The sequence below is a fragment of the Vitis vinifera genome, chromosome 1 (genome assembly GCF_030704535.1).
Source record: "Vitis vinifera cultivar Pinot Noir 40024 chromosome 1, ASM3070453v1".
In the NCBI taxonomy this organism is placed as follows: Eukaryota; Viridiplantae; Streptophyta; class Magnoliopsida; order Vitales; family Vitaceae; genus Vitis; species Vitis vinifera.
Window position 1 is genome coordinate 6,220,453 of NC_081805.1, and position 26,936 is coordinate 6,247,388.

At 32.4% G+C, this 26,936-nt stretch overlaps 4 protein-coding genes across 4 annotated transcripts; all 4 read right to left on the reverse strand.

The window, feature by feature from the left end:
- Positions 1-228: 228 nt before the first annotated feature.
- LOC100247586 (non-functional NADPH-dependent codeinone reductase 2) lies at positions 229-2,233 on the reverse strand. The gene is made up of 4 exons (XM_002285175.4): positions 1,891-2,233; positions 1,533-1,776; positions 1,177-1,356; positions 229-666 (listed from the first exon to the last, which is right to left on the reverse strand). Exons 1-4 carry the CDS (start codon positions 2,199-2,201, stop codon positions 436-438), a joined length of 966 nt encoding a protein of 321 aa, XP_002285211.1. The 5' UTR covers positions 2,202-2,233; the 3' UTR covers positions 229-435.
- A 6,704-nt stretch (positions 2,234-8,937) lies between these two features.
- Positions 8,938-10,887, reverse strand: LOC100242453 (non-functional NADPH-dependent codeinone reductase 2). Its single transcript, XM_002285183.5, has 4 exons — positions 10,508-10,887; positions 10,172-10,415; positions 9,817-9,996; positions 8,938-9,330 (listed from the first exon to the last, which is right to left on the reverse strand). The coding sequence occupies exons 1-4, from the start codon at positions 10,795-10,797 to the stop codon at positions 9,100-9,102; spliced, it is 945 nt and encodes a 314-aa protein (XP_002285219.1). The 5' UTR covers positions 10,798-10,887; the 3' UTR covers positions 8,938-9,099.
- Positions 10,888-12,685: 1,798 nt separating this feature from the next.
- On the reverse strand, positions 12,686-14,843 carry LOC100264447 (non-functional NADPH-dependent codeinone reductase 2). The gene is made up of 4 exons (XM_002285185.5): positions 14,290-14,843; positions 13,958-14,201; positions 13,670-13,849; positions 12,686-13,111 (listed from the first exon to the last, which is right to left on the reverse strand). The coding sequence occupies exons 1-4, from the start codon at positions 14,826-14,828 to the stop codon at positions 12,887-12,889; spliced, it is 1,188 nt and encodes a 395-aa protein (XP_002285221.2). The 5' UTR covers positions 14,829-14,843; the 3' UTR covers positions 12,686-12,886.
- An 8,226-nt stretch (positions 14,844-23,069) lies between these two features.
- On the reverse strand, positions 23,070-25,436 carry LOC100268152 (non-functional NADPH-dependent codeinone reductase 2). The gene is made up of 3 exons (XM_059736269.1): positions 25,141-25,436; positions 24,813-25,005; positions 23,070-23,141 (listed from the first exon to the last, which is right to left on the reverse strand). Exons 1-3 carry the CDS (start codon positions 25,434-25,436, stop codon positions 23,070-23,072), a joined length of 561 nt encoding a protein of 186 aa, XP_059592252.1.
- Positions 25,437-26,936: the final 1,500 nt, after the last annotated feature.

The window sequence follows — 26,936 nt, forward strand, 5'->3', positions numbered from 1 at the left end:
GTATACACTTCGAAATTTTTAAGAAAAATGAAGAGTTATTTTAAAATGTTTGATAGTAAAATTATGGTACAGGTAGACTGGTGGCAGGGAACACTATTTCTTTGTGGGCTGGGGCAAGAACCTCTTGGCTAGAGATTCTACCTCTCCGCACACCAGCTTATATGAACTACTTTTTGGCATTGATTGACGACATTTGCTTTATGGGGAAAAAAATTTATGAGCAGAGCCATCTCAAAACTTTGGATATTCAACTGGACGTGAGAAAAAGAGTATACAATTATTCAAAGTTGACGAGCTATTCATTGGGGATTGCCCTCCCCTAAATTCCTTCCCACGTTTATCAAATGGTAATTGATCACAAAAAGGTTCAATTCATTCACAAATATGACTCTTCTCTAGTCAATTGGGAGTGGCGCTCAGCCATACTCATTTTAATCAGAATTGAATCTCCTCATCCCACAGTTCCACGAGAGACCTGTAGGGGCCTTCATCGCTAATGAATTCCAGAGCTGGAACCCCTTTAAATTGCTGAATTTGATCTATTTTCTGTATATCCTCCGCTGTTAGCTCCCAATCGAATATCGCTAGATTCTCTTTCATTCTTTCCTTGTTGAAACTCTTCACGACAACACTCACACCTTGTTCGTATATCCACCTCAAACAAACCTTCAAAATCAACACGACCAAATTCAAATTGTGGCAAAAACAATCACCACCAAGTTAAACAAATCAGTTTTTTTTTTTTTTTGAAAAAATAAATTATGATCATGGAGGCCAAGAAAAAAGCACATTGGATACCCAGACTTTGTGGGGTAGCTTTTGGATTCTCAATCAACACATACTATATCTCCACCGCAACATTTAAGAAAAAGCATATCTTTATGTCATTGGTTTTGCATTAACAGAAGCAGTCCCATCAAGATATGAAAAAGGAAAAAAGATAGACAAAATAAAATAAAATCTACCATCAATTGATGCATCCAGTAAATATGAATTGCGAAAAAGGGTCAACTTGTTAGTGAGTTTCAGCCGAACCAGTTATTCCTAATTGGAAAATTTGGAAGGAACTGATGTAGAAGAAAGCAAGAAGCTGTTGGATTATGTCCTTTCAATCTTTATGGCAGCACTTCTATTATATACTTAAAAATGGCAATTTTTATGGCTCGAGAATTTTACCTGAGCAATCGTTTTGCCTCTTGCTTGGGCAATTTCTTTCAGGACTTGACATTCCATAACTCTGTCACCTCCCCACGGTGTTCCTCTGGCACCCAAAGGAGAGTAGGCCGTGATGTGGATTCCTTTCTCTGTACAGAACTCCCTAAGCTTCTTCTGCTGCCAAAGTGGGTTCATCTCCACCTTCCCAAACAGTTGTTATGATTAGTGGTTTTTTTCTTAAAAAGATTAGTCGATTTGTTTATTTCTTGATACACCCATGCTTCTCATCTTATAAAAAGTTCAACTATATGAAAGGAAAATTCAATGTTACTGAAGCACAACACTTCCGGCAGAGCTGCCTGAAATGAAACACTCACTTGATTGACGGCCGGAGGGATTGTGGCTATGCGGAGCAAGTCATCAAGCTTTTTGCTTGAGAAGTTGCTTACACCTATTGCTTTGGTGAGACCGAGCTTCTGACAGTCTTCCAGGTCTTTCCAAACGGACGCATAATCCATGGGGAGAAGGTCCTCCTTCTTCACGGGAAACTCAAAATTTCCAGGCTTCATGCTTAGTGGCCAATGAATGAGATAGAGATCAAGGTACTCCAGTTCAAGATTCCTACATAAACCAAACCCAAAATGAAAAATTAATAGAGAAGAAAGATCAAATATGCGAAGTAATTGATGGTATAGCTAGAGAAAAGAATATGATAAGAAGTGTTTGGTTTATTACTTGAGTGTTTGTTGCAGTGTAGGAAGGACGCAGTGGGGGTGTGCTTTGTTTCCCCAAAGCTTTGACGTGACAAAAAGCTCATCCCGCGAATTAATGAGCCCAATCTGTAAAGCCTTTTTTATGGCTTCACCAAGGGGTTTCTCGGAGTTGTAAACAGAAGCTGTGTCGAAGTGTCGATAGCCAACCTTTATTGCATGGAGAACAGAGTCTTTCGTTTCCGAAGGGGCAGAACGATACACAGCTGTGCCCATGCCCACCAGAGGTATGGCTTTTCCTGTTGATCCCAGGGCCTTCTCCGGAATGCTTCCCATTTTCTCTACTCTATCTCGTGAAAATTATCACTTCCTCTGAGATCTATATATATAGGCATATAATTCCCAAACCATCAGTATCCGTTCCTATCACATACTAGCAGCGCATCAGTCTTAAAAATTAATCAATACTTACCGTTGAATGACCAACACTATCTGACGACCGCAGTGATCTCACACATTTTGGATTATTCATACATGGCCGCTAAGTCACCACAGCAGTTGCAATCCTGTTAGGCGCAATGACCATTTTATTTTCTCTTTCGTACGTAGGTGGCCTTTTATGTTGGGCGCCCTCGTATGTGAGGGAGTAGGCCCATATGTTGGGATCAAGTCAGTTACATTAAAAAAAACCGGAGACAAGAGAAGAGAAGAAAAATGCTATTTGCTCAAATTTCATCAATAAGTCGATCTCGCTTCATCTGTTGTCTAATCAAATTAAAATTTGGAGGAAAGGTTTAAAACTCAAGTATCTACAATTTGAACGGTGGAGATCAGATTTTGAATTCGAAAAATTGATGTTATTGCCCATAAACAGTAACGACGTTTTTAGTATACTTCCTCTAATTTTTCTTTATTTTTGTCAAAAGAAATTATATAATCCAAGGCTATATGTGATTTTGATGTATTTGATAATCTTTAAATATTATTCTAAAAAAGACAGATGTAACTCATTATTGTTAATAATGGATGTTTGAATTGGAATAAATCCCGTAATTTTTTCTTTCAAATTGGGGGGTTTTCCATGTAAAAATTTTGATGTCTAATTTATTTTCTTGTTACATGAATTTATTTATTTATTACTGTTAATTGATATTGCCTATTTAGTTTTACCTAAAGAAATGATAGAAAAATTACGATGTTTATTGAAATGATAGAAAAATTACGATGTTTATTGAAATACTGTCAATTCACCCTAACATTTTAATTGCTTAGTTTATTCAGAAAAAGTTCACGGCTTTACTTGCATTGCACAGAACACTCAATCATTTTGTCATCGGCCCCACCCCATAATAATAATAATAATAACCAATGCTCATTACATTTCCAACTTGTAAGTGGACGGAGTCAAGATTAAGAGAAAGTGATGTATCAGATACTGGCTCCGGGTTGAAGATACAACGATCCACCTCCTCAGCTAGTATTGGAAAATCATGAAAGCTTTTAAATGGCCGTAATAAAGTGGAGATAAATGATGATTCCTTGCACGTTTATGTATAAAATTTATTTTTAAAAAAAGCATTAACCACACCTACCAAAAATCTTTTTATTCAAAATCTTTCTAAAAAAATAAATATATATTAAATAATGAAATAATTGTGTTTTGAATCTAATTGAGCCCAAAAATTAAGATTTGGTCCATAAAAATTGTATAATTGATGAAAAAGATATAAAATGTGAAGAGACCAATATACCATTCAAAACTATTTTGAGTATTTTTTATCACAATGTTTGATAAACTTTTTTATCTTAATTTTTTTTAATAATTATTTTGAAAATTTATTATTTTTAGAAAACTATTTTTTAAAAAAAATATATTCTAAAAATATATCATTTAAAAAAATAATTTTGACATACTTTTAGTTATTTTTTATATACATAATTTTAAATATATATTTTCCAAGATGTTTAATTTTTAAATAATAATAATAATTTATTTTTATTTTTTTGGAAAATGATGTATTTTTTTCCAAATCACTAAATTAAATTAAATTTTATTAAGGTTTATAAAAGGAATAAAATTTAAATTAATGTTTTTCTACTCTTTTTTTTTTCATAGTCAATAAATATCATTTTTGAAAAGATAAAAAGTTCATATCTTTGTTCTCAATTTTCACACTTTCTCTAAGTCTTGGGCTTAAATGGTGAACTTATATGGACCAAAACTTAATTTTTAGGCCCAATTAGATCCAAAACACAATTGTCCCTTGAATAATTTATTAAAGTATCAATCCATGAAAATCAATCATTGTTAAATGTATTTACAGCAACATCTTTAAAATATAAATATAATAATTGGAATAAATTTATTAAAGCCTCAATTGATAAAAATAAACCGTGGTTAGATGTATTTATTCCAAATCTCTATGAATAAAAATAATCTTAATTTTTTTATGCTTTAAGGGATTTGAAAAAACAAAAGGAGGTAAAAAATAAATGGTAAAGTTGTATGGGAACATTGTAAAATTTTGATTAGTAGTCACCACAATGAGAGTTGGTTAGCTTTCCCAAGTATTGGCCAAGGTGGTTCTTAACTAGGAGGAATTTAATTCTGTGTGATTTTGAAAGTTGGAATCCATCTTTATAAGGTTGTGGAAATGCTTAGAAACCTAAGATATAATTTGGGTATATTTTATTTGTGAAAAAATTGAGGTAAAATATAAAGGAAAAAAATATTGGAAAAAAAGAAAAAAAGAAAAAGTGAATAAAGAAAATAAAATATAGAATTAAAGTTAATACATTATTTTTGTATATTACTTTAAATTTATTTTACCTATTTTAATTTTTCTACACAAAAATTAAATAATTTAAAAATACCTAAAATTTTAATTTATTTTAATTATATTTGATTTCTTTTAATATTTTTTTTATTTGATAACTAAACATAAGAAAATAATTTTCCTTAGGATTTTTTTTTCTTTCCAATCAAATATAACCTTAATAAAGCTTTTAAAAGCAATTTTCAAATATATTTTTTAGAATGGTTCTTTAAATTAAATAATTCTCCATTATTTCTTTATATACAATACAAAAGTCGTAAAATATTCTCCATATTTTCAATTATTTCTCATAATATTTTATAAAAATAAACATTCAATTTATTCCAAAGAAACAAGATACTTGTAGAATAAATTATGAAAAATTTATTTTCAATTAAAAATTTATTGAAGGTGTTTTTTGAGTTGGAAATTGTTTTAAATTATTTTCAAAAACAATATTCAAATAAGGTCCAAGTGCATGAACAATAACATCAACATTGAGATTCAAAATTAGAAATTTGATATTGAGTATTAATTTAGTTCTGACATTAATAAAAATTCAAGGAGCTTTCTAAGGATTGCAAAGGATGATGTGAAAATAACCCGCACATTTGGAAATTATAAGTATTATAACTAAATGTTAAAAATAAAACAAATTTATTGGAAGGCAATTGGCCACATAATATGAAAATATCGTTTCATGTGCACAATTCCATTCCCAATAACAATTTTAATCATACTTAACAAAATAATTAAAATAAAATTTAAGAGTTTTCTATATATATATATATATATATATAGTAGAATTGTTTTAGACCAAAAAATATTTTACAACCACCCATATTTTATATATAATATAGAGTATAGGTATAGATTTTTTCCCTTTTGAAATTATATTTAATCAACAGCTATATTAATAATCAAAATAGTTAACATATTTTAAAAAAAAATGTTGAATAAACTTTAGCAATATGTTTGAAAAAAAAAATATTAATATTCAATTTTTTTTTAAAAAAATTATAATTATAATTCATATTGAAAAAAATAAGGTTAATTGAAGAGTTATGCTCAAACATTTTTAGCAATTATATTTATTTTTCAATGGTACTCTTTCAAAAAAAATTTATTCTCATGCATTACTAAGTTAAAATATATTAAAAGAAATAAATCTTTAGGCCAATCTTTATATAGAGAGTTTCCTATTAGTACTTGAATTTAACTTTAAAAATTTTAAACATTTAAATAATAAATTTGTTGTATACTTCCAACCCATTTAATATTTATTAACATTTTACAAGTCTTATTTATGGTGAACCAAAAATTGTTTTTAATATTCATTAATGATTTAGTTTAAAACCCTATTTTTATTTTACGAAAAAAATAAAAAAATTGAGATCAAATATTTGTAAAATATCTATAGAAACTACTAATACTGGAAGCATCATTACCTACATTGTAATTATTTATTATTCCCATATATTTATATATAAATAGTTTTATAACTCCTATTGATTTATTCTTTTTACTTCTCAATAATTATTACCTACTTTGCAAAAATATTCTTCTCTGAAATTCTTTCTTTTCTCTTACTATATGGGCAAACAAAAAAATATTTATTATTCCTCCCACCAGTCTTTCTCTTCAATTTTTTCATTGTTGTCTCAATGTTTAAATACACTCCAATTGTCTTAAAAAAAACTGTGATAAAAAACCAATATTTAACTTACAAGATGAATCCAAAATGTACTATGATGCTACACATAGGTATCATGAACAATATGAGACTAGACCTAAGGACATATGAAACTCCTTTTACTAAAAAAGAATCAATCAAAGCCTCATACATTACCTACCTCCTTTTACTAAAAAGGAATCAATCGAAAAACATTCTCTACCTAATCATTGGGATGGTATAAAGTTTGCTATGGAATAAAAGATTAAACCAAGAAAAGTGAATTTTTTTTTTTTTCATGTAGCTTGTGAGCTTGAACTAGTAGAGGGATGACCTATTTTTGATATGTCCAAAGTGAATTGTTACATTATTAATACATATCAATAAATTTAAATCTTTATAATGCAAGACACAAGAGAAAGGATTGTGGTTAAGGAAGGTTGGACTTCAAGAAGTGCAAAAACAAATGAAGTTCTCCATAAAAAATTTAAAATAATAGAAGCTAACAGAAAATGTTTAAGTAACTCTAAGTTGTTGTCATCGGGTTTTCCTATGATAGATAACTATGTTTTTACACATATTTTTCATGCATGTACTCTAGCCTTAATGATTTATTTTTTGTTGAATTTTAGTGTAATTAATTTTCATGTTATTGATTCTTCTCTTTTTCTATCTTAAAGAAAAAAAATTATATTTGTGTATAAAAGAGAAATAATAGAGTCATGACTCATTTTAAACCATTTTTAATATATTATTTTTTGGTACATAGTTCTGTTTTTGAGTTTCAATTATTTTCAAAAATTGCTATACTCGTTCAAAAAAATCTAAAACCTTAAATTTCACTTGATTTAAAGAGTATGATTTTATCTCATCCCATCCATATTATATATAATATTAAATAAAAAATATTTTATTTTATATAGACATATAGTAAAAGAAATATTTTCATAAAAATAAAGTATACAAATTTATAATATTAATTTATTTATAAATAATATTTATTTTTTATATATTAAAAATAAAAAAATGTTTTTTTTAAAACCGAACTAGTGATCAAATCGAAAAAATTATCAATTCACAGTTCACAAGTCGAATCCGTGACATTATAAATATATATTTTATATATTATTAAAATTAAAAATAATTATAAAAAATAAAAATAATAAATTCTACTAAGTCATCCTATATCATATTTCTAATACAATGATAATATAAATCAATATAACACTTTTATCAAAAAATTACTATCCTATATCCACAAATGCTCAATAAACTAACAATGATAAAAATTATTTAAAAATTAGAAAATTAGTTTCAAATAATAAATTTAGATTAAAATAGGAATTTTAATTTAAAATTAGAAAGATTAATTTAAAATTTAAAATTTTATTTTTAAATCATAAACTTATTTTAAAATAAAAAATTATTTATTTAAAATATAAGGACACTTTATTTTCAAAAATTTATTTAATATTTTCATTAATTTAGATTAAAAGCATAAATTTTAAAAATCATAAAGTCAAAAGAATTACAAATGTAAAAATTACAATAAATAAGGAAACGAGGAAATAAGGTAATAGAGTAAAAGATCTAAATCATAAAGTCAAAAGAATTACAAATCTAAAAATTAAGGTAAATAAGGAAATAAGGTAATAGAATAAAAGAAATAAACAAAAATCGGACTTATGCCCGTCGGAGCGGCCTCGTAGGTCGGCGATGTCGCGTTGGCTGGGCTGGAGGTGGGAGTTTGACGGGAGCAATAGCACGCGAGCTGGAAATGGTGGGGTTGGTTTGTGGAGTCCGGTGGACTGTTTTGGTGTGGGAGGGGGCTACGATTGCGGAGGGGAGAACGAGCTGCGAGGCAACGACTGAGGGGTGGTTTGTGGAGTCTTGTGGACTGTTTTGCTGTGGGCAGGGCAACAACTGTTTTGGGGAGGGGGGTGGTGTGGAGGGGAGAGAACGGGCTGGAAAAAGTGGGCGGGGCAACGATTATGGGAGAGGGAAAACAGGTTGGAAGAACGAAAAAGAAAGGGAAGGCAAAAAACAAAAAGTAAAATTTTCATTTCAACCGTTCTATTCATCAAAAACCACAAAAACCAATCGGGTCAACTGGATCACCGATTTGACTGTCGGTAGTCGGTACCAGTGATTTGAGGCTGGTTTAGAGGCTGGCCGGTTCAAAAGGGTGAATCGAGACCGGACTGGTGACCAACTGACAGTCAGATAAGTTGGACCCGTTGATCCGATCCGATTTTTAAAACGCTAAAAAAAATTCACAACATTTTCAAAAAATTACAAAGAAATATAAAAGATACACTAAGAAATTTTTAAGAAAAATGAGGAGCTATTTTAAAATATTTGATAATAAAAGTATGGTACAGGTAGAGTGGTGGCTGGGAGAACTATTTCTGTGCTAAAGGGGAACCTCTTGGCTAGATATTCCACCTCTCCTAGCACCGGCTTATATGAGCTATTTTTTGGCATTGATTGACGACATTTGCTTTATGGGGAAAAAAATTTATGAGCAGAGCCATATGAAAATTATGGATGTTCAATTAGCTGTGAGAAAAAGAGCACACAATCATTCAAAGGTGACGAGCTATTCATTGGGGATAGCCCTCCTCTAAATTTCTTCCCAATTTTATCAAATAGTAATTGATCGATCACAAAAGGTTCAATTCATTCACAAATATAACTAGCTATTTTCAAGTCAATTGGGAGTGGTGCTCAGCCATGCTCATTTTAATCAGAATTGAATTTCCTCATCCCACAGCTCCACAACAGACTTGTAGGGGCCTTCATCGCTAATGAATTCCAGGCCTGGAACCCCTTTAAATTGCTGAATTTGATCTATTTTCTGTATATCCTCCACACTTAGCTCCCAATCGAATATCTCTAGATTCTCTTTCATTCTTTCCTTGTTGAAACTCTTCACGATAACACTCACACCTTGTTCGTATATCCACCTCAAACAAACCTTCAAAATCAACACGAGAAAATTCGGATTGTGGCAAAAACAATCACCACCAAGATAAACAAATCATTTTTTTTTAATTTTTTTTTGTCTTTTAAATAAATTTTGAACATGAAGGCCAAGAAAAGCACATTGGATACTGTGACTTTGTGGGGTAGCTCTCGGATTCTCGGTCAACATACAATATATCTCCACTACAATATTTAAGTAAAAGCAGTCACATCATTATATGAAAAAGGATAAAAGAAAGAAAAATTAAATCAAACCCTACAATCAATGGTGCATCCACTAACTAAGAAATTGCAAACAAGGGTCAACTTGATTAGTGAGTTTCAGCCGAACGAGTTATTCCTAATTGAAAATTTTGGAAGGAACTGATGTAGAAGCTAGAAAGCAAGATGCTGTTGGATTATGTCCTTTCAATCTTTGTAACGGCACTTTTACTATATACTTGAAACAAGCAATTTTTAAGGCTCAAGAGAATTTTACCTGAGCAATCGTTTTGCCTCTTGCTTGGGCAATTTCTTTCAGGACTTGACATTCCATAACTCTGTCACCTCCCCACGGTGTTCCTCTGGCACCCAAAGGAGAGTAGGCCGTGATGTGGATTCCTTTCTCTGCACAGAACTCCCTAAGCTTCTTCTGCTGCCAAAGTGGGTTCATCTCCACCTTCCCAAACAGTAGTTATGATTAGTGGTTTTTTTCTTAAAAAGATTCGTCGATTTGTTTATTTCTTGATACACCCATGCTTCTCATCTTATAAAAAGTTCAACTATATGAAAGGAAATTCAATGTTACTAAAGCACAACACTTCCGGCAGAGCTGCCTGAAATGAAACACTCACTTGATTGACGGCCGGAGGGATTGTGGCTATGCGGAGCAAGTCATCAAGCTTTTTGCTTGAGAAGTTGCTTACACCTATTGCTTTGGTGAGACCGAGCTTCTGACAGTCTTCCAGGTCTTTCCAAACGGACGCATAATCCATGGGGAGAAGGTCCTCCTTCTTCAAGGGAAACTCAAAATTTCCAGGCTTCATGCTTAGTGGCCAATGAATGAGATAGAGATCAAGGTACTCCAGTTCAAGATTCCTACATAAACCAAACCCAAAATGAAAAATTAATAGAGAAGAAAGATCAAATATGCAAAGTACCATGATAATTAGAAGTGTTTGGATTAATACTTGAGTGTTTGTTGCAGTGCAGGAAGGACGCAGTGGGGGTGTGCGTCGTTTCCCCAAAGCTTCGACGTGATGAAAAGCTCCTCCCGCGATTTAATGAGCCCAAGCTCTAAAGCCTTTTTTATGACTTCACCAAGGGGTTTCTCGGAGTTGTAAGCAGAAGCTGTGTCGAAGTGTCGATACCCAACCTTTATTGCATGGAGAATAGAGTCTTTCATGGTTTCCGAAGGGGCAAAAGGAAACGCAGCTGTGCCCATGCCCACCAGAGGTATGGCTTTTCCAATGCTTGCCATTTTCTCTGCTCTTCTATCCCGTGAAAATTCTCACTTCCTCTGGGACTTACATTTATAGGAATATAATTCCCAAACCATCAGTGTCCGCTCCTATCACATACTAGTAGCGTATTAGTCTTAAACATTAATTGACACTTACCGTTAAATGACCAACACTATCTGACGACGGCAGTGATCTCAAACATTTTGGATTTATTCAAACATGTTAAGCCACAACAGCAGTTGCAATTTTGTATTTTTTCAAAAGCCGGGTGATGCGTGACAAAGTGAGCAATAGCAATAAATAAATTATCCTTTTCCACATCTGGGAGTAGTTAAGCGCAATGATCATTTTATTTTCTCTTTCGTGGGTGGTCTTTTAATTGCATTGTTTATTCAGAAAAAGTTCACGGCTTACTTGCATTGCACAGAACACTCAATCATTTCCAACTTGTAAGCGGACGGAGTCAAGATTCAGAGAAAGTGATGTATCAGATACTGGGCCCGAGTTGAAGATACAGCGATCCACCTCCTTAGCTAGTATTGGAAAATCATGAATGCTTTTAAATTGGCATTAATACTTCAGTTCAAAATAAAGTGGGGATAAAGGATGATTCATTCAATAAAATTTATTTTTCTAGAGGCATTAACTACACCTACCCAAAATCTCTCTAAAAAATAAATTCATTAAAGTATCAATCCACAAAAATCATATGTGATTAAGTTTATTTACACCAAATCGGAGTGTGGGTAAAAGAACCTTCATTTTTCTTTTTTACTTTTTAAGGTATTTGAAAAACATAGAAAGAGAAAGAAAACAAAATGTTAAGTTGTTTGTACGGGAGCATGGTGTGTGTAAATATTCATCATGATGAGAGTTTAGCTTGTCAAGTGGTATTGGTCAAGTTGGTTCGTAACTTTGGTGTTTATTTTTTTTGTTTTTTATTGAAAGTAATTTATTTTTAAAATTTAGATTGTTTGTTTTTCTATTTTTTCATGATTTATTATAAATTTTTTACTAAAATGAAAAAACCAAAATATGTAGATTTTTTAAAATAGAAAAATAAAATATTAGTTTTTTTTTTTACTTTTTAATAATTAATAAAATAAAATACTATAAAAACAAACAACCTAATATTTAACACTATTGAACATTAAGGTTTTATTTAGAATTAAGTAAAAAAACAAATACTACCTTAAATGAATTTAATTTTGTATGATTTTGAAAGTTGAAATCCCTTTTTATAAGATTGTGAAAAAGTTTAGAAACCAAAGATATAATTCAACTATTTTGATTCCTAAATTTTTTTTTAAGGAAAATGAAAAGGAAAAAAATATATTTAAATTCAATATTATTTTAAATTTATTTTAAGTATTTTAACTTTCTATAAAAATTGAATAATTTAAAAATATATCATTTTCTAATTTATTTTAATTATATTTTATTTTATTTTAATGTTTTTCATAAGACAATCAAACATAAAAAAATTATTTTTCTTATTATCTTTTTCTTTTCATAGTAGTTTTTAGGAACCATAAAACCTTAATAAAATTGTTAAAACAATTTTCAAATGTATTTTTTTAGAATGATTCTTTATATTAAGTAATTCTCCATTATTTCTTTATATATTATACAAAAGTCCTAAAATATTCTCCATATTTTTAATTATTTTTTAATAATATTTTATAAAAAAAAGCACTCAAATTTATTTTAAAGAAACAAAAGTACTTGTAGAATAAATCATCAAAAAATTATTTTCAATTAAAAATTTGTTGAATAGTTTTTAAGTTGGAAAATTGTTTTAAACTATTTTAAAAAACAATATTCAAATAAGGTTGATTAATTCAGTTTGAAATTAATAAAAATTCAAGGAGGATCGGGAAGGATGATGTAAAGATAAAAATACCAAACCCGCAAATTTGGATATTATAAGTATTATAACTAGATGTTGAAAATAAAACAAATTTATTCAAAGGCAATTGGCCACATGATATGAAAATCCTTCCATGTGCAGAATTCCATTCCCAATCATGAAGATGGGCTAGCTAATAAACTTATTCATAAACTCTCTCTTTATTAAAGTCCGTACAGATTAGGTATGAGCATCACCTAGATCTCCCCATCCCAAAGATCCACAAGAGACTTGTAAGGGCCTGTTTGGCAAACAAATTCCACACCAGGAAACCCCTTAAATTGGGGAATTTGAATGATCTTCTCCAGGTCCTGGGCGCTCAGTTCCCAATCAAATATCTCCAGATTCTGTTTCATCCTCTCCTTGTTGAAGCTCTTCACAAGAAGGCTCACCCCTTCCTCATAAACCCATCTCAAACAAACCTTCAACAGAAAACACGTTTTAGTTTCACATAACACCCATAATGGAACTATTTGCTTTGAAAGAATTTTCAGATTCTGGCTAAACCAAAGGCAAAGAAATAAATTTGGTAGCAAGTGAGAATCGACCGACACTACATTAAAGGACTTTTAAGTCTATTTTTGATCTAGTTATATAATAATTTTGATTGTTTGAAAATCCAATTGTAAAAAATAAATACAAATATAATTATATTTCCCAATATCATTATAATGAATTTGCCACCAGATATTTATCAAACTTGTCTTTACTATCACGTGTTCATACCACCACTGTTGATAACCGTTGATTTAAATTTAAAATTTAAATCACAATTACCAATCGTGGTGAAAAAATAAAATTGAATTTGGTAAGGTACGGACTTTGACAAATATTTTGTCCATGAGATTTTTATTGATAATTTTTTTTTCAAAAAAAACCTACTTTGACCGGAAACTCTGAAATCTGCTCAAGTCAACGCAATTTAACTCTTTTAAATATTTATTGACTTTAAGCCGTGGTTGATGTTTTAGAGTATTTACCTGGGCAATTGATTTTCCTGTTTCTCTGGCAATTTCTTTGAGCACCTCACATTCCATAACTCGATCAGTTCCCCACAGTGTTCCTTTGGCACCCAAGGGGGAGTATGCCGTGATATGGATACCTTTTTCCGCACAGAACTCCCTGAGCTTCTTCTGCTGCCAAAGTGGGTTCATTTCCACCTTTACAAACAAACCACGTTCACTTCCCATTCATAATCTCTTCATCAAATCCCGATACTGAATTATAGAAGAATATCATGGCAAAGCTGAGCGAAGTAAAACACTCACTTGATTGACTGCCGGAAGGATGCTAGCTGTCTGGAGCAACTCCTCCAGCTTTTTGCACGAGAAGTTGCTTACACCTATGGCTTTTGTGAGGCCGAGCTTCTGACAATCTTCCATGGCTTTCCAAACAGACCCCAAGTCAATAGGAAGAAGGTCATCCTTATTCACAGGCAACTCATATTTCCCAGGCTTCAGGCTTACCGGCCAATGAATGAGATAGAGATCAAGATAGTCCAGTTGAAGATTCCTAGAAAAAGAAAGTATAGATGACATTCTATAATAATACAGCTATATATATAAAGACACGGGTATGCTAGAAGTGTTTGGTTTATTACTTGAGTGTGTTTTGTAGTGCAGGGAGGACGCGGTCATGGTGTGCATCGCTGCACCAAAGCTTGGAGGTGATAAAAAGCTCATCTCTCGATTTAATGAGCCCCAGCTCCACTGCTTTCTTTATTGCTTCACCAAGAGGTTTCTCTGACTGGTACAGAGCAGCAGAGTCGAAGTGTCTATAACCTAACTCTATTGCAGTGAGAATGGAATCTATCATGGTTTCTGATGGAGCAAAAGGATACACAGCTGTGCCCATGCCCACAAGAGGGATGGCCTTTCCTGTGGATCCTAATGCCATTTCTGGAATGCTTCTCATCTTTGCTCTGCTCTGTCTTGTGCGAAACCCAGAGCTCCTTGTAGGCCAATAGATATGGGCTAGAATCCACAAAACAATGGCTTTAGGGTATGGGGTTGGTTCATTATTTTCTGCTTGACTTTTGACTCCATGAGCGATTTCCACAATAAAGAAAATTTCAGTTTCTGCGCTCTGATGAAAAGGAGCCAATTGAAATGAGACCCACTTCATTTTATCTTCATTCATGTCGTGGGTCTTAACCACTTGTTTTTTTTGGTTTTTTGGTGGCGTGGTTTTAAGGCGCTCATTTTATTTCTAGTTTCAATCTACTGTGTCTTTTAACCCCTTGTTTTATCCAGAATATGACGTCGCATCAAATTCCAGTCTTGCCTTAACCATCAGTAATTTGGGTGTACGTGTTAAAGAAGATAATGATAATAATTTAATCTTATGTAAAATAAAAGATTTTCAAATAAAATGTTAAAAATTATTAATACCGATAATCAAATATTATTTCGAAAATGTATTAAATAAACGGCAGGGATGTTGTTTGTGGGAGACGAGTGATTGGCTTAGGCTTGTGGGTGTGAAACGATTGAATTAGCATGTAGTGGCATTATCAGACTGGCAGATTCAATACGCTTGTCTGTCGTGCCCTCGCTGTCGGGAAAACGAAGTTGTTTGGATTTTCTTCGCTGATTCCAAATTTCCAATACGTAGTTATCATTGATTTCATTACTCCATCAGAAGAAATCCAACAGCTCGGGAAAGTGGGTTTTGATTTCAGACGCTGCTGTTGATTCGCAGGAAGACCCAGAAAACCTCATCCCAGTACGCAGGCCTAATGAAAACTAGAGTAAAACAAAATTAATGCCTCAAGAACTGTGGAAACGGTCCAAGACTTTATGTAAATTTCTCCCATTTAATTCTTCGTAATTCTTAAAATTCATAATTTTCAAACTGAACTAATCTTTAATTTAAAGCAATTAAAAATAAAAAGAAAGAGTTAATTAACTTGAATATTTTTAAAAACATGTCATATTTAATGAAATGTTGATGATATTAATTAGGGATTGTTTGACACCTAATAAAAATAAGAAAGATACCTTAGAAAAATCTTCATAATTGCAAGTAATAAATGAAATTGCAAGTAATAAATGAAAGTTTAAGATAGTACCTCCCACCATGATAATTAGATTCATATAAAATAAGGATTCGTTGACTATTCCTTCGTAAGTCCTTTATATCCGATGAAAACTCACAAACTTATTCTTATAGTGTAGAGACTCTTCTCCCTCTAGAATTACAATATATCACTATTTTTTTCTCTTCTTCCCATCAAAGAAGATTAAGGCTAGTTATCACATTAAGAAATATGTCTCACATCCATAGATATCGGTAATTACTCCAAAAGAGATATGTCTCACATTTCATTTATTTTTAGAAAAAATAAAATTTAAATGGGTTATAAACTTAAAAACTTTTATTTTATTAAAATATAAATCTTTTCCAACTGATAATGAAATTTATAAATAATTTAAAAATATATTGTGAAATTTAAATGCATCAATCAAAAACTCTCTTTATACCTCTCTATTTTTTAAATAAACATCTATATATATATATATATATATATATATATATATATATAAATATATAAATTTTTGGAAACATCCTCTACTTTAGCCTCATTCTGTCCACTCTCTAAAATTCTAACCCTTTTCTTTTTCTATTTTTCTTCTTTTCTTCTTCTTCATTTCCTTCCTCTTTCCCTTCATCTTCTTACTCAAGTTTTTTTAATTTCAATATTAGAAAAAAAAAAAAAAATTTGAGGAGTAAGAAGATGCAAGGAAAGAGGAGAAAAAATGAGTAGAAAAATGAGATTAAGTTTATGATAGGTGGATGTTCGAAGAAAAGGGAAATTTAATCTTTTTACATATAAACTTTATTTTTTTACAAAAAAAGAAAAAAAATGGTTGGATGTATGGAGAGATGAGGTGGATGTGTTTAATGATGCACGTAGACAAGGATAAATGTGAGGGAAATGGCACCATAACTTCTTTTTAAAAAAAAAAAAAAATTATTTTTCAATTTGATTGTAAAATGGACAATATATTCACATCCTTTCGTGTTTTCTTCTTCTTTTTCTTTTCTTTTCCATTTTGATTGTAAAAGGGATCATCCGTTCCCGTCTTTTTCAGGTTTTCTTCTTTTCTTTCCTTCATTTTCCAATTTGTTTGCAAAAGGGATCATTATGGACATCGCATTTTGCTCGATGCGTTCCCAGTCGATGACATGACTCGATTTTCATTTATTTGGTGAAAATTTGATTTTTAGAAAACAAACTTGGAGTCACCACTTATTTTAATTTTTTTAAAAGAAAAAAAACAAAATAAGAAAAAAAAAAAACCATAAGTGTGACTCTTAAAAGAAAAACAGGTCTATGAAAAATCGAGTTTGAGTCCGGGGATCAGGTTACCCATTGGGAATGTACGGTGATGAGTCGTAGCACCCCTCTAAACCCGTATACATATGATCTCTACTAAACGAATTGAATGAATTGTGGTAATTAACTAATTAATCATGGATACCAAAATTAATAACATAAATCAATATACACAAAAGTGATAACAAAATAAAATTACAAGAATGCACAAAATAAATTACAAATAGAATTACGCAAATTGATTTATTGAACTAATTAAAAAATATTTGAAAAGTGATTTCAATTTATTTATTTATCAAAATATTTTCTTCAAGTGATTTGATTCAATCTCATTTGTATTTAATTTTCAATTTTTTTTTACACTTATTGTATAAAAAAAAATCTATTACAAAATTTCAATTTGGCAACAAAAAATTATTTTTACTTGCTTTTAAAAAAAAGAATGAATTTTTATAATTTTATTTACAAAAATATTTCAATTTGTTTTTATTTAAGAAAAGTGACTTATACAAATTATTTAAAAAATATATATAACTTTATTTGTAAAAGAATTTTTAATTTAAAATTAATTTTTGGGACAACTTTATTTATAAAACAATTTTTATTAAACAATGAATTTTTTAGACAATGATTATTAAAAAACAAATTTTCAAATTCTATTAAAAACATTTTTTTTTTGGATTTTTCTAAAAGCATTTTTCTGAATTTTTATTAATAAAAAAATCTTTCTTTTACTTAGAAGAATATTTTAAAATTATTATGTTATTAAAACATAATTATTGAATTATTCCTCTTATTTAAATAAAATTTTTCGATTTGTTCGATATCCAATTCTGTGTACACAAGTAAATATACACAAATAAATATTTACAGAAATCAATAGAAATAAAACCACATAAAAGTGAGAAACAAAATATGTAGCCAAATAAGCTTACAACAAGTTCAATGTCTTCCTACAACTTTTTCAATCTCACTTTCTTCCATGAAATTTCATACTCTACGTGTCATAAATTTGTACCCAGCCAACAAAATTGCAGAATAGGTCCATACAAAAACAAAAATAACACAAATATAAATATCTAGAAATGTATAAAATTCACAATAGATATTCAAGTCCAAATTTAAATTTCAAATTAGTTCAACAAATTTCACCAATTAAAAATGGACCCAAATTAACAAATATAACCTAACAAAAATATCTCACGTGTCATAGACCCTAATATAAAATTTTCAAATTAATAGCCAAAATTTAAGTTTAATTAATCAAACCCAAAACATGGCAAATTAAAATAAATCACATTAGGCCCAAATTTAATATTCCATAATCCAAGCCTAATTTAATATACACCACAATTGTCTTATGTCCAAATTAAATAGTTCAAATTGGTCAAGCTCATATCAAATATTCAAATCATCCAACAAATTTCACCCACGTTGTGGGCTCAAAATTCATATCAATTAATAAGCCCACATTAATAATACATATGACCAAAGAAAATAATATGTCAAGCTCAATCCAATAAACTCAAACAAATAACCAATTAACAAGCTCATATTAATAATACACATGACCAAATGAAATAATATCTCAAGCTCAATCCAATAAGCCCAAACAAATAACCAATTAACAAGCCCACATTAATAATACACATGACCAAATGAAATAATATCTCAAGCCCAAACAAATAACCAATTAACAAGCTCACGTGAATAATACACATGACCAAATGAAATAATATCTCAAGCCCAAACAAATAACCAATTAACAAGCCCACATTAATAATACACATGACCAAGAGAAATAATATTTTAAACTCAATCTAAATCAATTATTGTGCAAACCAAAATAAAAAAAATAAAGATAAAGAAATGAAAATAAAATAAACTAAAAAGGAAATTTACACGTTTTTTGAACAACCATGGATGATCGGATTGCTAACCGGCAATGATTGGCTGGCAGTGGCCGACGGTGAGGGTAGCGGATGGAGAAAGAATGGGTATAAGTGTAGGAAAAGAAAATGAAATAAATCAAAACAAAAAAAAATGGAAAAAAAATGAGTGGAGGTGGCGGTTATGCTAGAAAGGTTGTTCGTGGAAAATGGGGAATGTGGGTTTTTTCGACTATGAGTGGAGTTGGGGGAGGAGAAGAAAAAAAAATAGGGAAAAAGAAGTGGGGGGCCCGGCCACCAGCCTGGGAGTTGGGTGTTTAGGGGAGAGTTGTAGGGAGAAGAAAAAAAAAATGCAAAAGAAAATCTGGGGGTTGATCACTTGTGTGTCCGAGTTGGGAGGGTGAAGAAAAAAAAAACAAAACAAAACAAAAATGAGAAATGGGGATATGGCCGACTGTTGTGTGGGTTTGGGGAGAGGCCAACTAAAAAAGAAAAAAAATCAAGAGAACTTATAGGGGAGCCTTGGACATGGGGGTATGGGTAAAGGTATGAGGGGTAGGTGAGGGTAGATGGAGGAAAAAAAGGAAGAGAGATGAGAGAGAAAATAAAAAATAAATAAATAAAAATATAATATAATATAATAATAACAAATAAAAATAAAATAATTTACAAAATAATAAAAACTAATAATTAAAGGGTGAGTGGACAAAAAATATCACATGTAATCGTGATTTAAAATCTAATGACAAAATTGGGCTCAAAATCAATATAAAAATAAAATTGAAACAAATTTTTGGGTTTATAACCATATATTCCCATTTTTTTCATGTTTTTTTTCTTTTTCCATTTTGATTGTAAAAGGGAACATATACTCCCTTTTTTTTTTTTTCACGTTTTCTTCTTTTTTTTTTTTTTTTTTTCTTTTCCATTTTGATTGTATGGTAATTGTATGGCTGCAAAGGTGCATATAAATAAGCAAAAAGTTAAAAGTCTAAGAGATCGAAAAACTTTTCTCCATTATGCGAATAATCTTTTAGTAAGAAAACTTACTCCATTTCTTTAAAAAAACAAATTTAATTTTCATTTACCACATCTCTTCTTTTGTTTATTAATTGGTTGAAAAGTGTTATTAAAAGATTAGGATATTATATTCCAAAATGTTTAATTACTAAGGAAATGAGAAAAATATTAATTTAATAGACGAAAGCTAATTCAATAACCAAGTACATGTGCTTAGTTGTATGTATACTCTTTACTTAAAAAAAAAAAAAAACACTATGACTTGGTTGGATCTCATTTTCCTCATGTTTTAGGCTATTTGGTAGCTTAGGAAATGAAAGAAATTTTAGGTTCTAATTGTTTTTTTAGTTTTTACTTGTTGGAATTGTATGGGAATAATCTCCTATGATATTACTACTCAAGGAATTGACTATGCCTAACAACCTAACATTGGTGGATCATTCTTGCAACAAGAAAGAACTCATCCCTTGGGATTAAAATGTTAGTGAATTTTGTTGAAATATCATACTACATTTCTTATTTCATTGGTGCTTGATATGGAATTCAAGGAAGAAAGTTTGTTGGTTGATTTTTGGAGAAGTTTTTTTTTTCCTCCATTTTTTTGATGATTTTCCATTTTATTATGATTTTTATTGGAAATTTCGTGATTTTCTCACCCACTTTAATTGTGATTTATCCCCATTTTCTCATTCTCATTGGTGTTTTATTACAAATTAAGTAAAGATAAGTCAACATAACATATAAAAGCATTGAGGGAAGGTAAGGCTTGAACATGCCCTTGACAATGTCAAAGTACATGTTTTAGGCCCAACTCATGTACCTCAACCTTGTAGAAAGTCATTATCATGGTCAAAACTTTAATGTCTTGTCCTCTTTACTAAACAACCTCACAAAATTCTTCAGGTCTGGAGGTACCAGCCATAAAAGATGGCCAACTCATGAGTCTGCCTACTCGCTTGGGTCAAGTGGTGAATTTCACTAGAAAAGTTGCCTCTTAGGGAACGTCGAAAAAGGGTGCCTAGATGTTGTATCGGTCAAATATCGTCTCCCAACTCCATTTAAACCTACAGTGATCTAAAAGCTGGCCTTTGGCCGATCCGAAAAGAACTAAAAATGATGATTAGGAAGAAGCTATAGGGTCGCTAACACGAATCATGTGGTACAAATACTGAGGAACAAATCTTAAAGGAAATCCTTATCTTGTCACATCAATAGGAAGCGTCAGGGTTGGTCAACCACACACCCCTTGACACAAATCTGCCAAGCCAATTGTGTATGCCACACAACCTCCAATGTCTCACTCAAGCCTATAAAGTAGGAAAAAGAACAAGATATGGTAATTTTTTTTCCCTAGAGAGCCAAGACACCCACAAACAGAGAAGGTGACACTAGAAGATTGGCCAACAACTAGTATAGTCACCAAATCATCACATTCGAAAATGCTATGCTCCAATAATTGGTGTTGTCCATGGGAATGAAACAAAAAGCCAACCATGGTGACTACATGGGCAGCTAAACACACTAATGGCGAGAGTGTTGCCCTGAAAACTTATGAGCAGCCATAACGGACGATTGAACCCTACCTAACATAGTATTGAAGTTAGTTGGACGAGTTGAGAAGAATTATTGATCGGCTCAGAAAAGAGAAGAACTAGATCTTGGCGGCCCAACTGCCCGTCACTATCAGTGGACGAAGAGGTGCTGACGGGACCACCAAAGAAGAACTACTTGGTCTTACCAAATAGCTCGATCTGTTCGGAAGCAAATATCCTTGAACAGGGAAGCACAATTATCAACTATTGTATTTTCCAAAACAGATTTGTTGCGCATCGCATGACCGCAAAAAAAAAAAAAAAAAAAAAAAAAAAAGCCAAAGTGACTAAGAAGACTAAGGTGTGCAAAGAGCACCCGACCAAGCCAAAGTGCCCAAGAAGCTTAAGGTGCATGAAGAGCACCCAACCAAGCCAAAGTGCTTAAAGAAGCCTAAGATGCGCAAAAAGCATCCAGCTAAGCCAAAGTGCCCAAGAAACCTAAGGTGCACAAAGAGCACTCGACTAAGCCAAAGTGCCTAAAGAAGCTTAAGGTGCGCAAAGAGCACTCGACCAAGCCATAATGCCTAGGAAGCCTAAGGTGTGCAAAGAGCACTCGGCCAAGCCAAAGTGCCTAAAAAGCCTAAGGTGTGCAAATAGCATCTGGCCAAGCCAAAGTGCCTAAGAAGCCTAAAGTGCCCAAGTAGGCACCCAACTAGACCTAATGCCCAACAAAGCCTAAGATGCCCAAATAGCACTTGACCAGGCCTATAGCCCAATAAAGCCTAAGGTGCCAAAGTGGCACTTGGCTAGGCCTAATGCCCAATAAAGCCTAAGGTACCCAAATAGCACCCGACCAAGCCTAGAGCCCAATAAAGCCTAAGGTGCCCAAGTGGCACCCAACTAGGCATAACGCCCAATAAAGCTTAGGATGCCCAAGTAGCACCTGGCTAGGCCTAGAACCCAATAAAGCCTAAGGTACCTAAGTAGCCCTTAACTAGGGCCAAAGCCCAACAAAACCTAAGGTGACAAAGTATCACCCAACCAGGTCTAGAGCCCAATAAAGCCTAAGGTGCCTAAGTAGGCACTCGACCAAGTCTAGCGTCTAATAAAACCTAAGGTAACCAAGTAACACCCGACCAGACCTAGATCCCAATAAAGCCTAAGGTGCTCAAGTGGCACTCGGTTAGGCCTAGCGCCTAACAAAGCCTGGGGTGCCCAAGTAGTACCCAACTAGGCCTAGAACCCAACAAAGCCTAAGGTGTCCAAGTAGCACCCGACTAAGGGCAAAGCTCAACAAAGCCTAAGGTGATTAAGTAGCACCCAGCTAGCCTTAGAGCCCAATAAAACCTAAAGTGCTCTAGTGGCACTCGGCTAAGCCTAGCACCCAACAAAGCTTAAGGTGCCTAAGTAGCACCCGGCCAGGCCTAATGCCCAACAAAGTCTTAGGTGCCAAAAAAACACCCAATCGAAAAGCCTTAGGTGCCAAGCAACACCTGGCCAAAACCTTAGGTTCCAAGAAGCACCCAACCAAAGTGTCAGGTGCCAAGAAAGCACCCGACCAAAAGCCTTAGGTGCCAAAAAAGCACCCAACTAGCCTCAATTAGTCAGTTTCAGCAATGAGGTCATGAAATTCACCATTCTGCTTTCCAAAATCCTTGATGTCACACTCCATCTGCACAATAGAAAAAATACAAAGAAATATGGAAGAAAAACATAACAGTATAGAAAAAACTCAGCTTACCCTCAAACACAGCAAGAAAAAGCAGAACAATTCTTATCGGCACACTCAACTCCTAGGAAGAAAATTAGGGCATGGCAGTAAGCATGCCCAAGAGCCAAAGCTATGGGACAAAGTAGTACTGCCCTACCCTCGTGCACATACACCCGAAAAACACAACCTCACCACCCATAGAGTTCCAGTCTATAAAGGATCAGAAAATGTGAAATGCCCATCAATGCCAAGTGCCTAACAAAGTGAAAAACCCATTTAAGCAAAATGTTCATTTAGGCGAAATGCCCAACGAGATGAAATGTCCATCTAGGCTAAATATCCATCAAGGCGAAATGCTCAATAAGGCGAAATGCCCATCAAGACCGAATGCCCATCTAGGCAAAATGCCCAACAAGGTGAAATGCCCATCCAAGCAAAGTGCTCAAACAAAGCAAGATTCTTAAAGGAAGATCAAAAGACAGTAGTGCACGTTGTGTCGCCTTGTGCAAATCCCTAAGCGTCGCCGCTCCTCGAGGCGATGTGTGTATGACATAATATTTTCCTATGAATTGCAACACGAAGGTTTTGCGCCCAACCAGCTCTCGACACATGATGTTTCAAACCCATTTGGTTGCAAAAGAGGGCATTGGAGGTACCGACTATAGAAGACGGCCAACTCATAAGTCTGTCTACTCACTCAAGTCAAATGACGGATTTCACTACAAAAGATGTCTCTTAGGGGAAAGGGTACCCGGATGTTGTATCAGTCGAATATCGCCTCCCGGCTCCATTTAAACCTATAGTGATCCGAGACCCGGCCTTTGACCTATCCTATAAGAACTAAAAATGATGACTGGGAAGAAGCTATCGGATCGATAACACAGATCATGTGGTACAAATACCGAGGAACAAATTTTAAAGGAAATCCTTATCTTGTCACATCAACAGGAAACGTCAGGATTGGTTGGCCACGCGTCGCCTAACATAGATATGTCAAGCCAATTGTGTATGCCACGCAACCTCCAACATTTTACTCAAGCCAAAGAAGGAAAAAGAACAAGAGATGGGGATCCTTCTCCTAAAGAGCCAAGATACCCACCAATAGAGAAGGTGACACTAGAAGATTGGTTAGCGACTCGGATAGTCACCGGATCATCACATCCGAAAAGGTTGTGCACCAGCAAGGTCCATTCCATACAATTCATCTAATTATTATGGTTCCTCATCACATGTATATGAAATCTGCTCCACAAGCCATTGCAGTTTAAACATATATGCTTGGATTATTTTCTCTTCAATATTTATTGACTTTTAGCAGTGGTTAAGGTTATAGAGTATTTACCTGGGCAATTGAATTTCCTGTTTCTCTGGCAATTTTTTTGAGCACCTCACATTCCATAACTCGATCAGTTCCCCAGTGTTCCTTTGGCACCCAAGGGGGAGTATGCCGTGATATGGATACCCTTTTCCGCACATATATAACTCCCTGAGCTTCTTCTGCTGCTAAAGTGGGTTCATTTTCACCTTTACAAACAAATCACGTTCACTTCCCACTCATAATCTCTTCATCAAATCCCAATTCTGAGTAATACAAGAATATCATGGCAAAGCTGAGAGAAATAAAACACTCACTTGATTGACTGCCGGAAGGATGCTAGCTGTCTGGAGCAACTCCTCGAGCTTGTTGCATGAGAAGTTGCTTACACCTATGGCCTTTGTGAGGCTGAGCTTCTGAAAATCTTCCATGGCTTTCCAAACAGACCCCAAGTCAATAGGAAGGTGGCCATCCTTATTTACAGGCAACTCATAGTTCCCAGGCTTCAGGCTTACCGACCAATGAATGAGATAGAGATCAAGATAGTCCAGTTGAAGATTCTTAGAAAAAGAAAGTATAGATGAGATTCTATAATAGTACGGCTATATAAAGACACGGGTATGCTAGAAGTGTTTGGTTTATTACTTGAGTGTGTTTTGTAGTGCAGGGAGGACGCGGTCATGATGTGCATCGCTGCACCAAAGCTTGGAGGTGATAAAAAGCTCATCCCTCGATTTAATGAGCCCCAGCTTCACTGCTTTCTTTATTGCTTCACCTAGAGGTTTCTCTGACAGGTACGCAGCAACGCAGTCGAAGTGTCTGTAACCTAACTCTATTGCAGTGAGAATGGAATCTATCATGGTTTCTGATGGAGCAAAAGGATACACAGTTGTGACCATGCCCACAAGAGGGATGGCCTTTCCTGTGGATCCTAATGTCATTTCTGGAATGCTTATCATCTTTCCTGTGTTTTATCTTGTGCGAAACCCACAGTTCCTTTGAGGTCAATATATACGGCTAGAATCCACAAAACAATGGCTTTAGTGTATGGGGTTAGTTCATTATTTTCTGGCTGACTTTTGACTCCATGTGCGATTTCCGCACTTTTGGATTTCTGGATCTCGCTGGAAAGAAAATTTCCGCTTCTGCACTCTGATGAAAAGGAGCCAATTAGGCGGCCGCTTCTTCAAATGGGACCCACTTCATTTTATCTTCATTCATGTCATGGATCTTTACCAGTTTTTTTAGTTTTTTTTTTGCCTATAGTTAAGGCGTTCATTTTAATTTTAGTTTTAATTTACTTTGTTTTTAACTTCTTTCTTTTTTTATTCTTTTATGAAATGAGACTACTAATTAAAATACTTACAAATTCTCTTGAAAGATGAGTCACAATAATTTTTAAAACTAAATTTTATATTTTTTAAAAAAAATTAATCATCGAATAATTGATTTTAAATTACAAATACATTTCTTAATTAAACAGTTTGTTGTTCCATTTAATTCTATATAAATATGATAATAATTATAAATATTTAGATCTTGAGATAATTTCCTGATATCCTCTATTAATAATATAATAAAATTGTGAATATTATTCCTTTTAATATAACAATTTATAATAATTCTTGAGTCACCTTTTAAGAACCCATTATCATTGATCCAACCATCAATGGCTTGAGTGTATGTGTTAAAGAAAATAATGATAAAAATCTAATAATATGTAAAATAAAAAATTTTCAAAAAAAAATATTATAAATTATCAATACAATATACTTAAATATTTCAAAAATATATTAAATAAATGGAGAAGTTATACATATACATATCTCCATATATTTATAAAGGAAAAAAATTGTCCAAGAAAATTACTTGAATTCAGAAATAAGCTTTTTCCAAAGGTCCAATTATTTCGTATGTTTCCTTTTCTTATTCCCACCAACTATTTTCTTTAATTTCATTTCATGATTCCTAAAATTAGTGTGCCCTGCCTCCTTAGCCAATTATAAATATCATATAGTTAAAAAAAAATTAAATAGTTAACCTAGTAAAATTTTATATATAATATTTTAAAATATTAAATAAGATAATAGAAAATTGTAAAATTAAAATTTTAATTTAATCTTATATTATAAACATATGGTAATGATGTTTGCATAACTAAATTAATTAAAATTTAAAAAAATTGAAAGTTAAAGCAGCTAAAAAGCATTTTAAAATAATTTATTTAAAAATTAAAAATTTGAATAAACAGGTTATATTCATGTTAATAGATTTAATGGATAAAAAGCATATTAATAGATTGAGATCAGTTGAATTGGTTGAAGTAGTGTTAATAGATTATCAGTACCAATTATATACAATTCAACTTAACATATATTATTATAATTAAAATTAAATAATTAAATTAATTAATATTAAAAAAATAAATTTTAAGTTAAAGC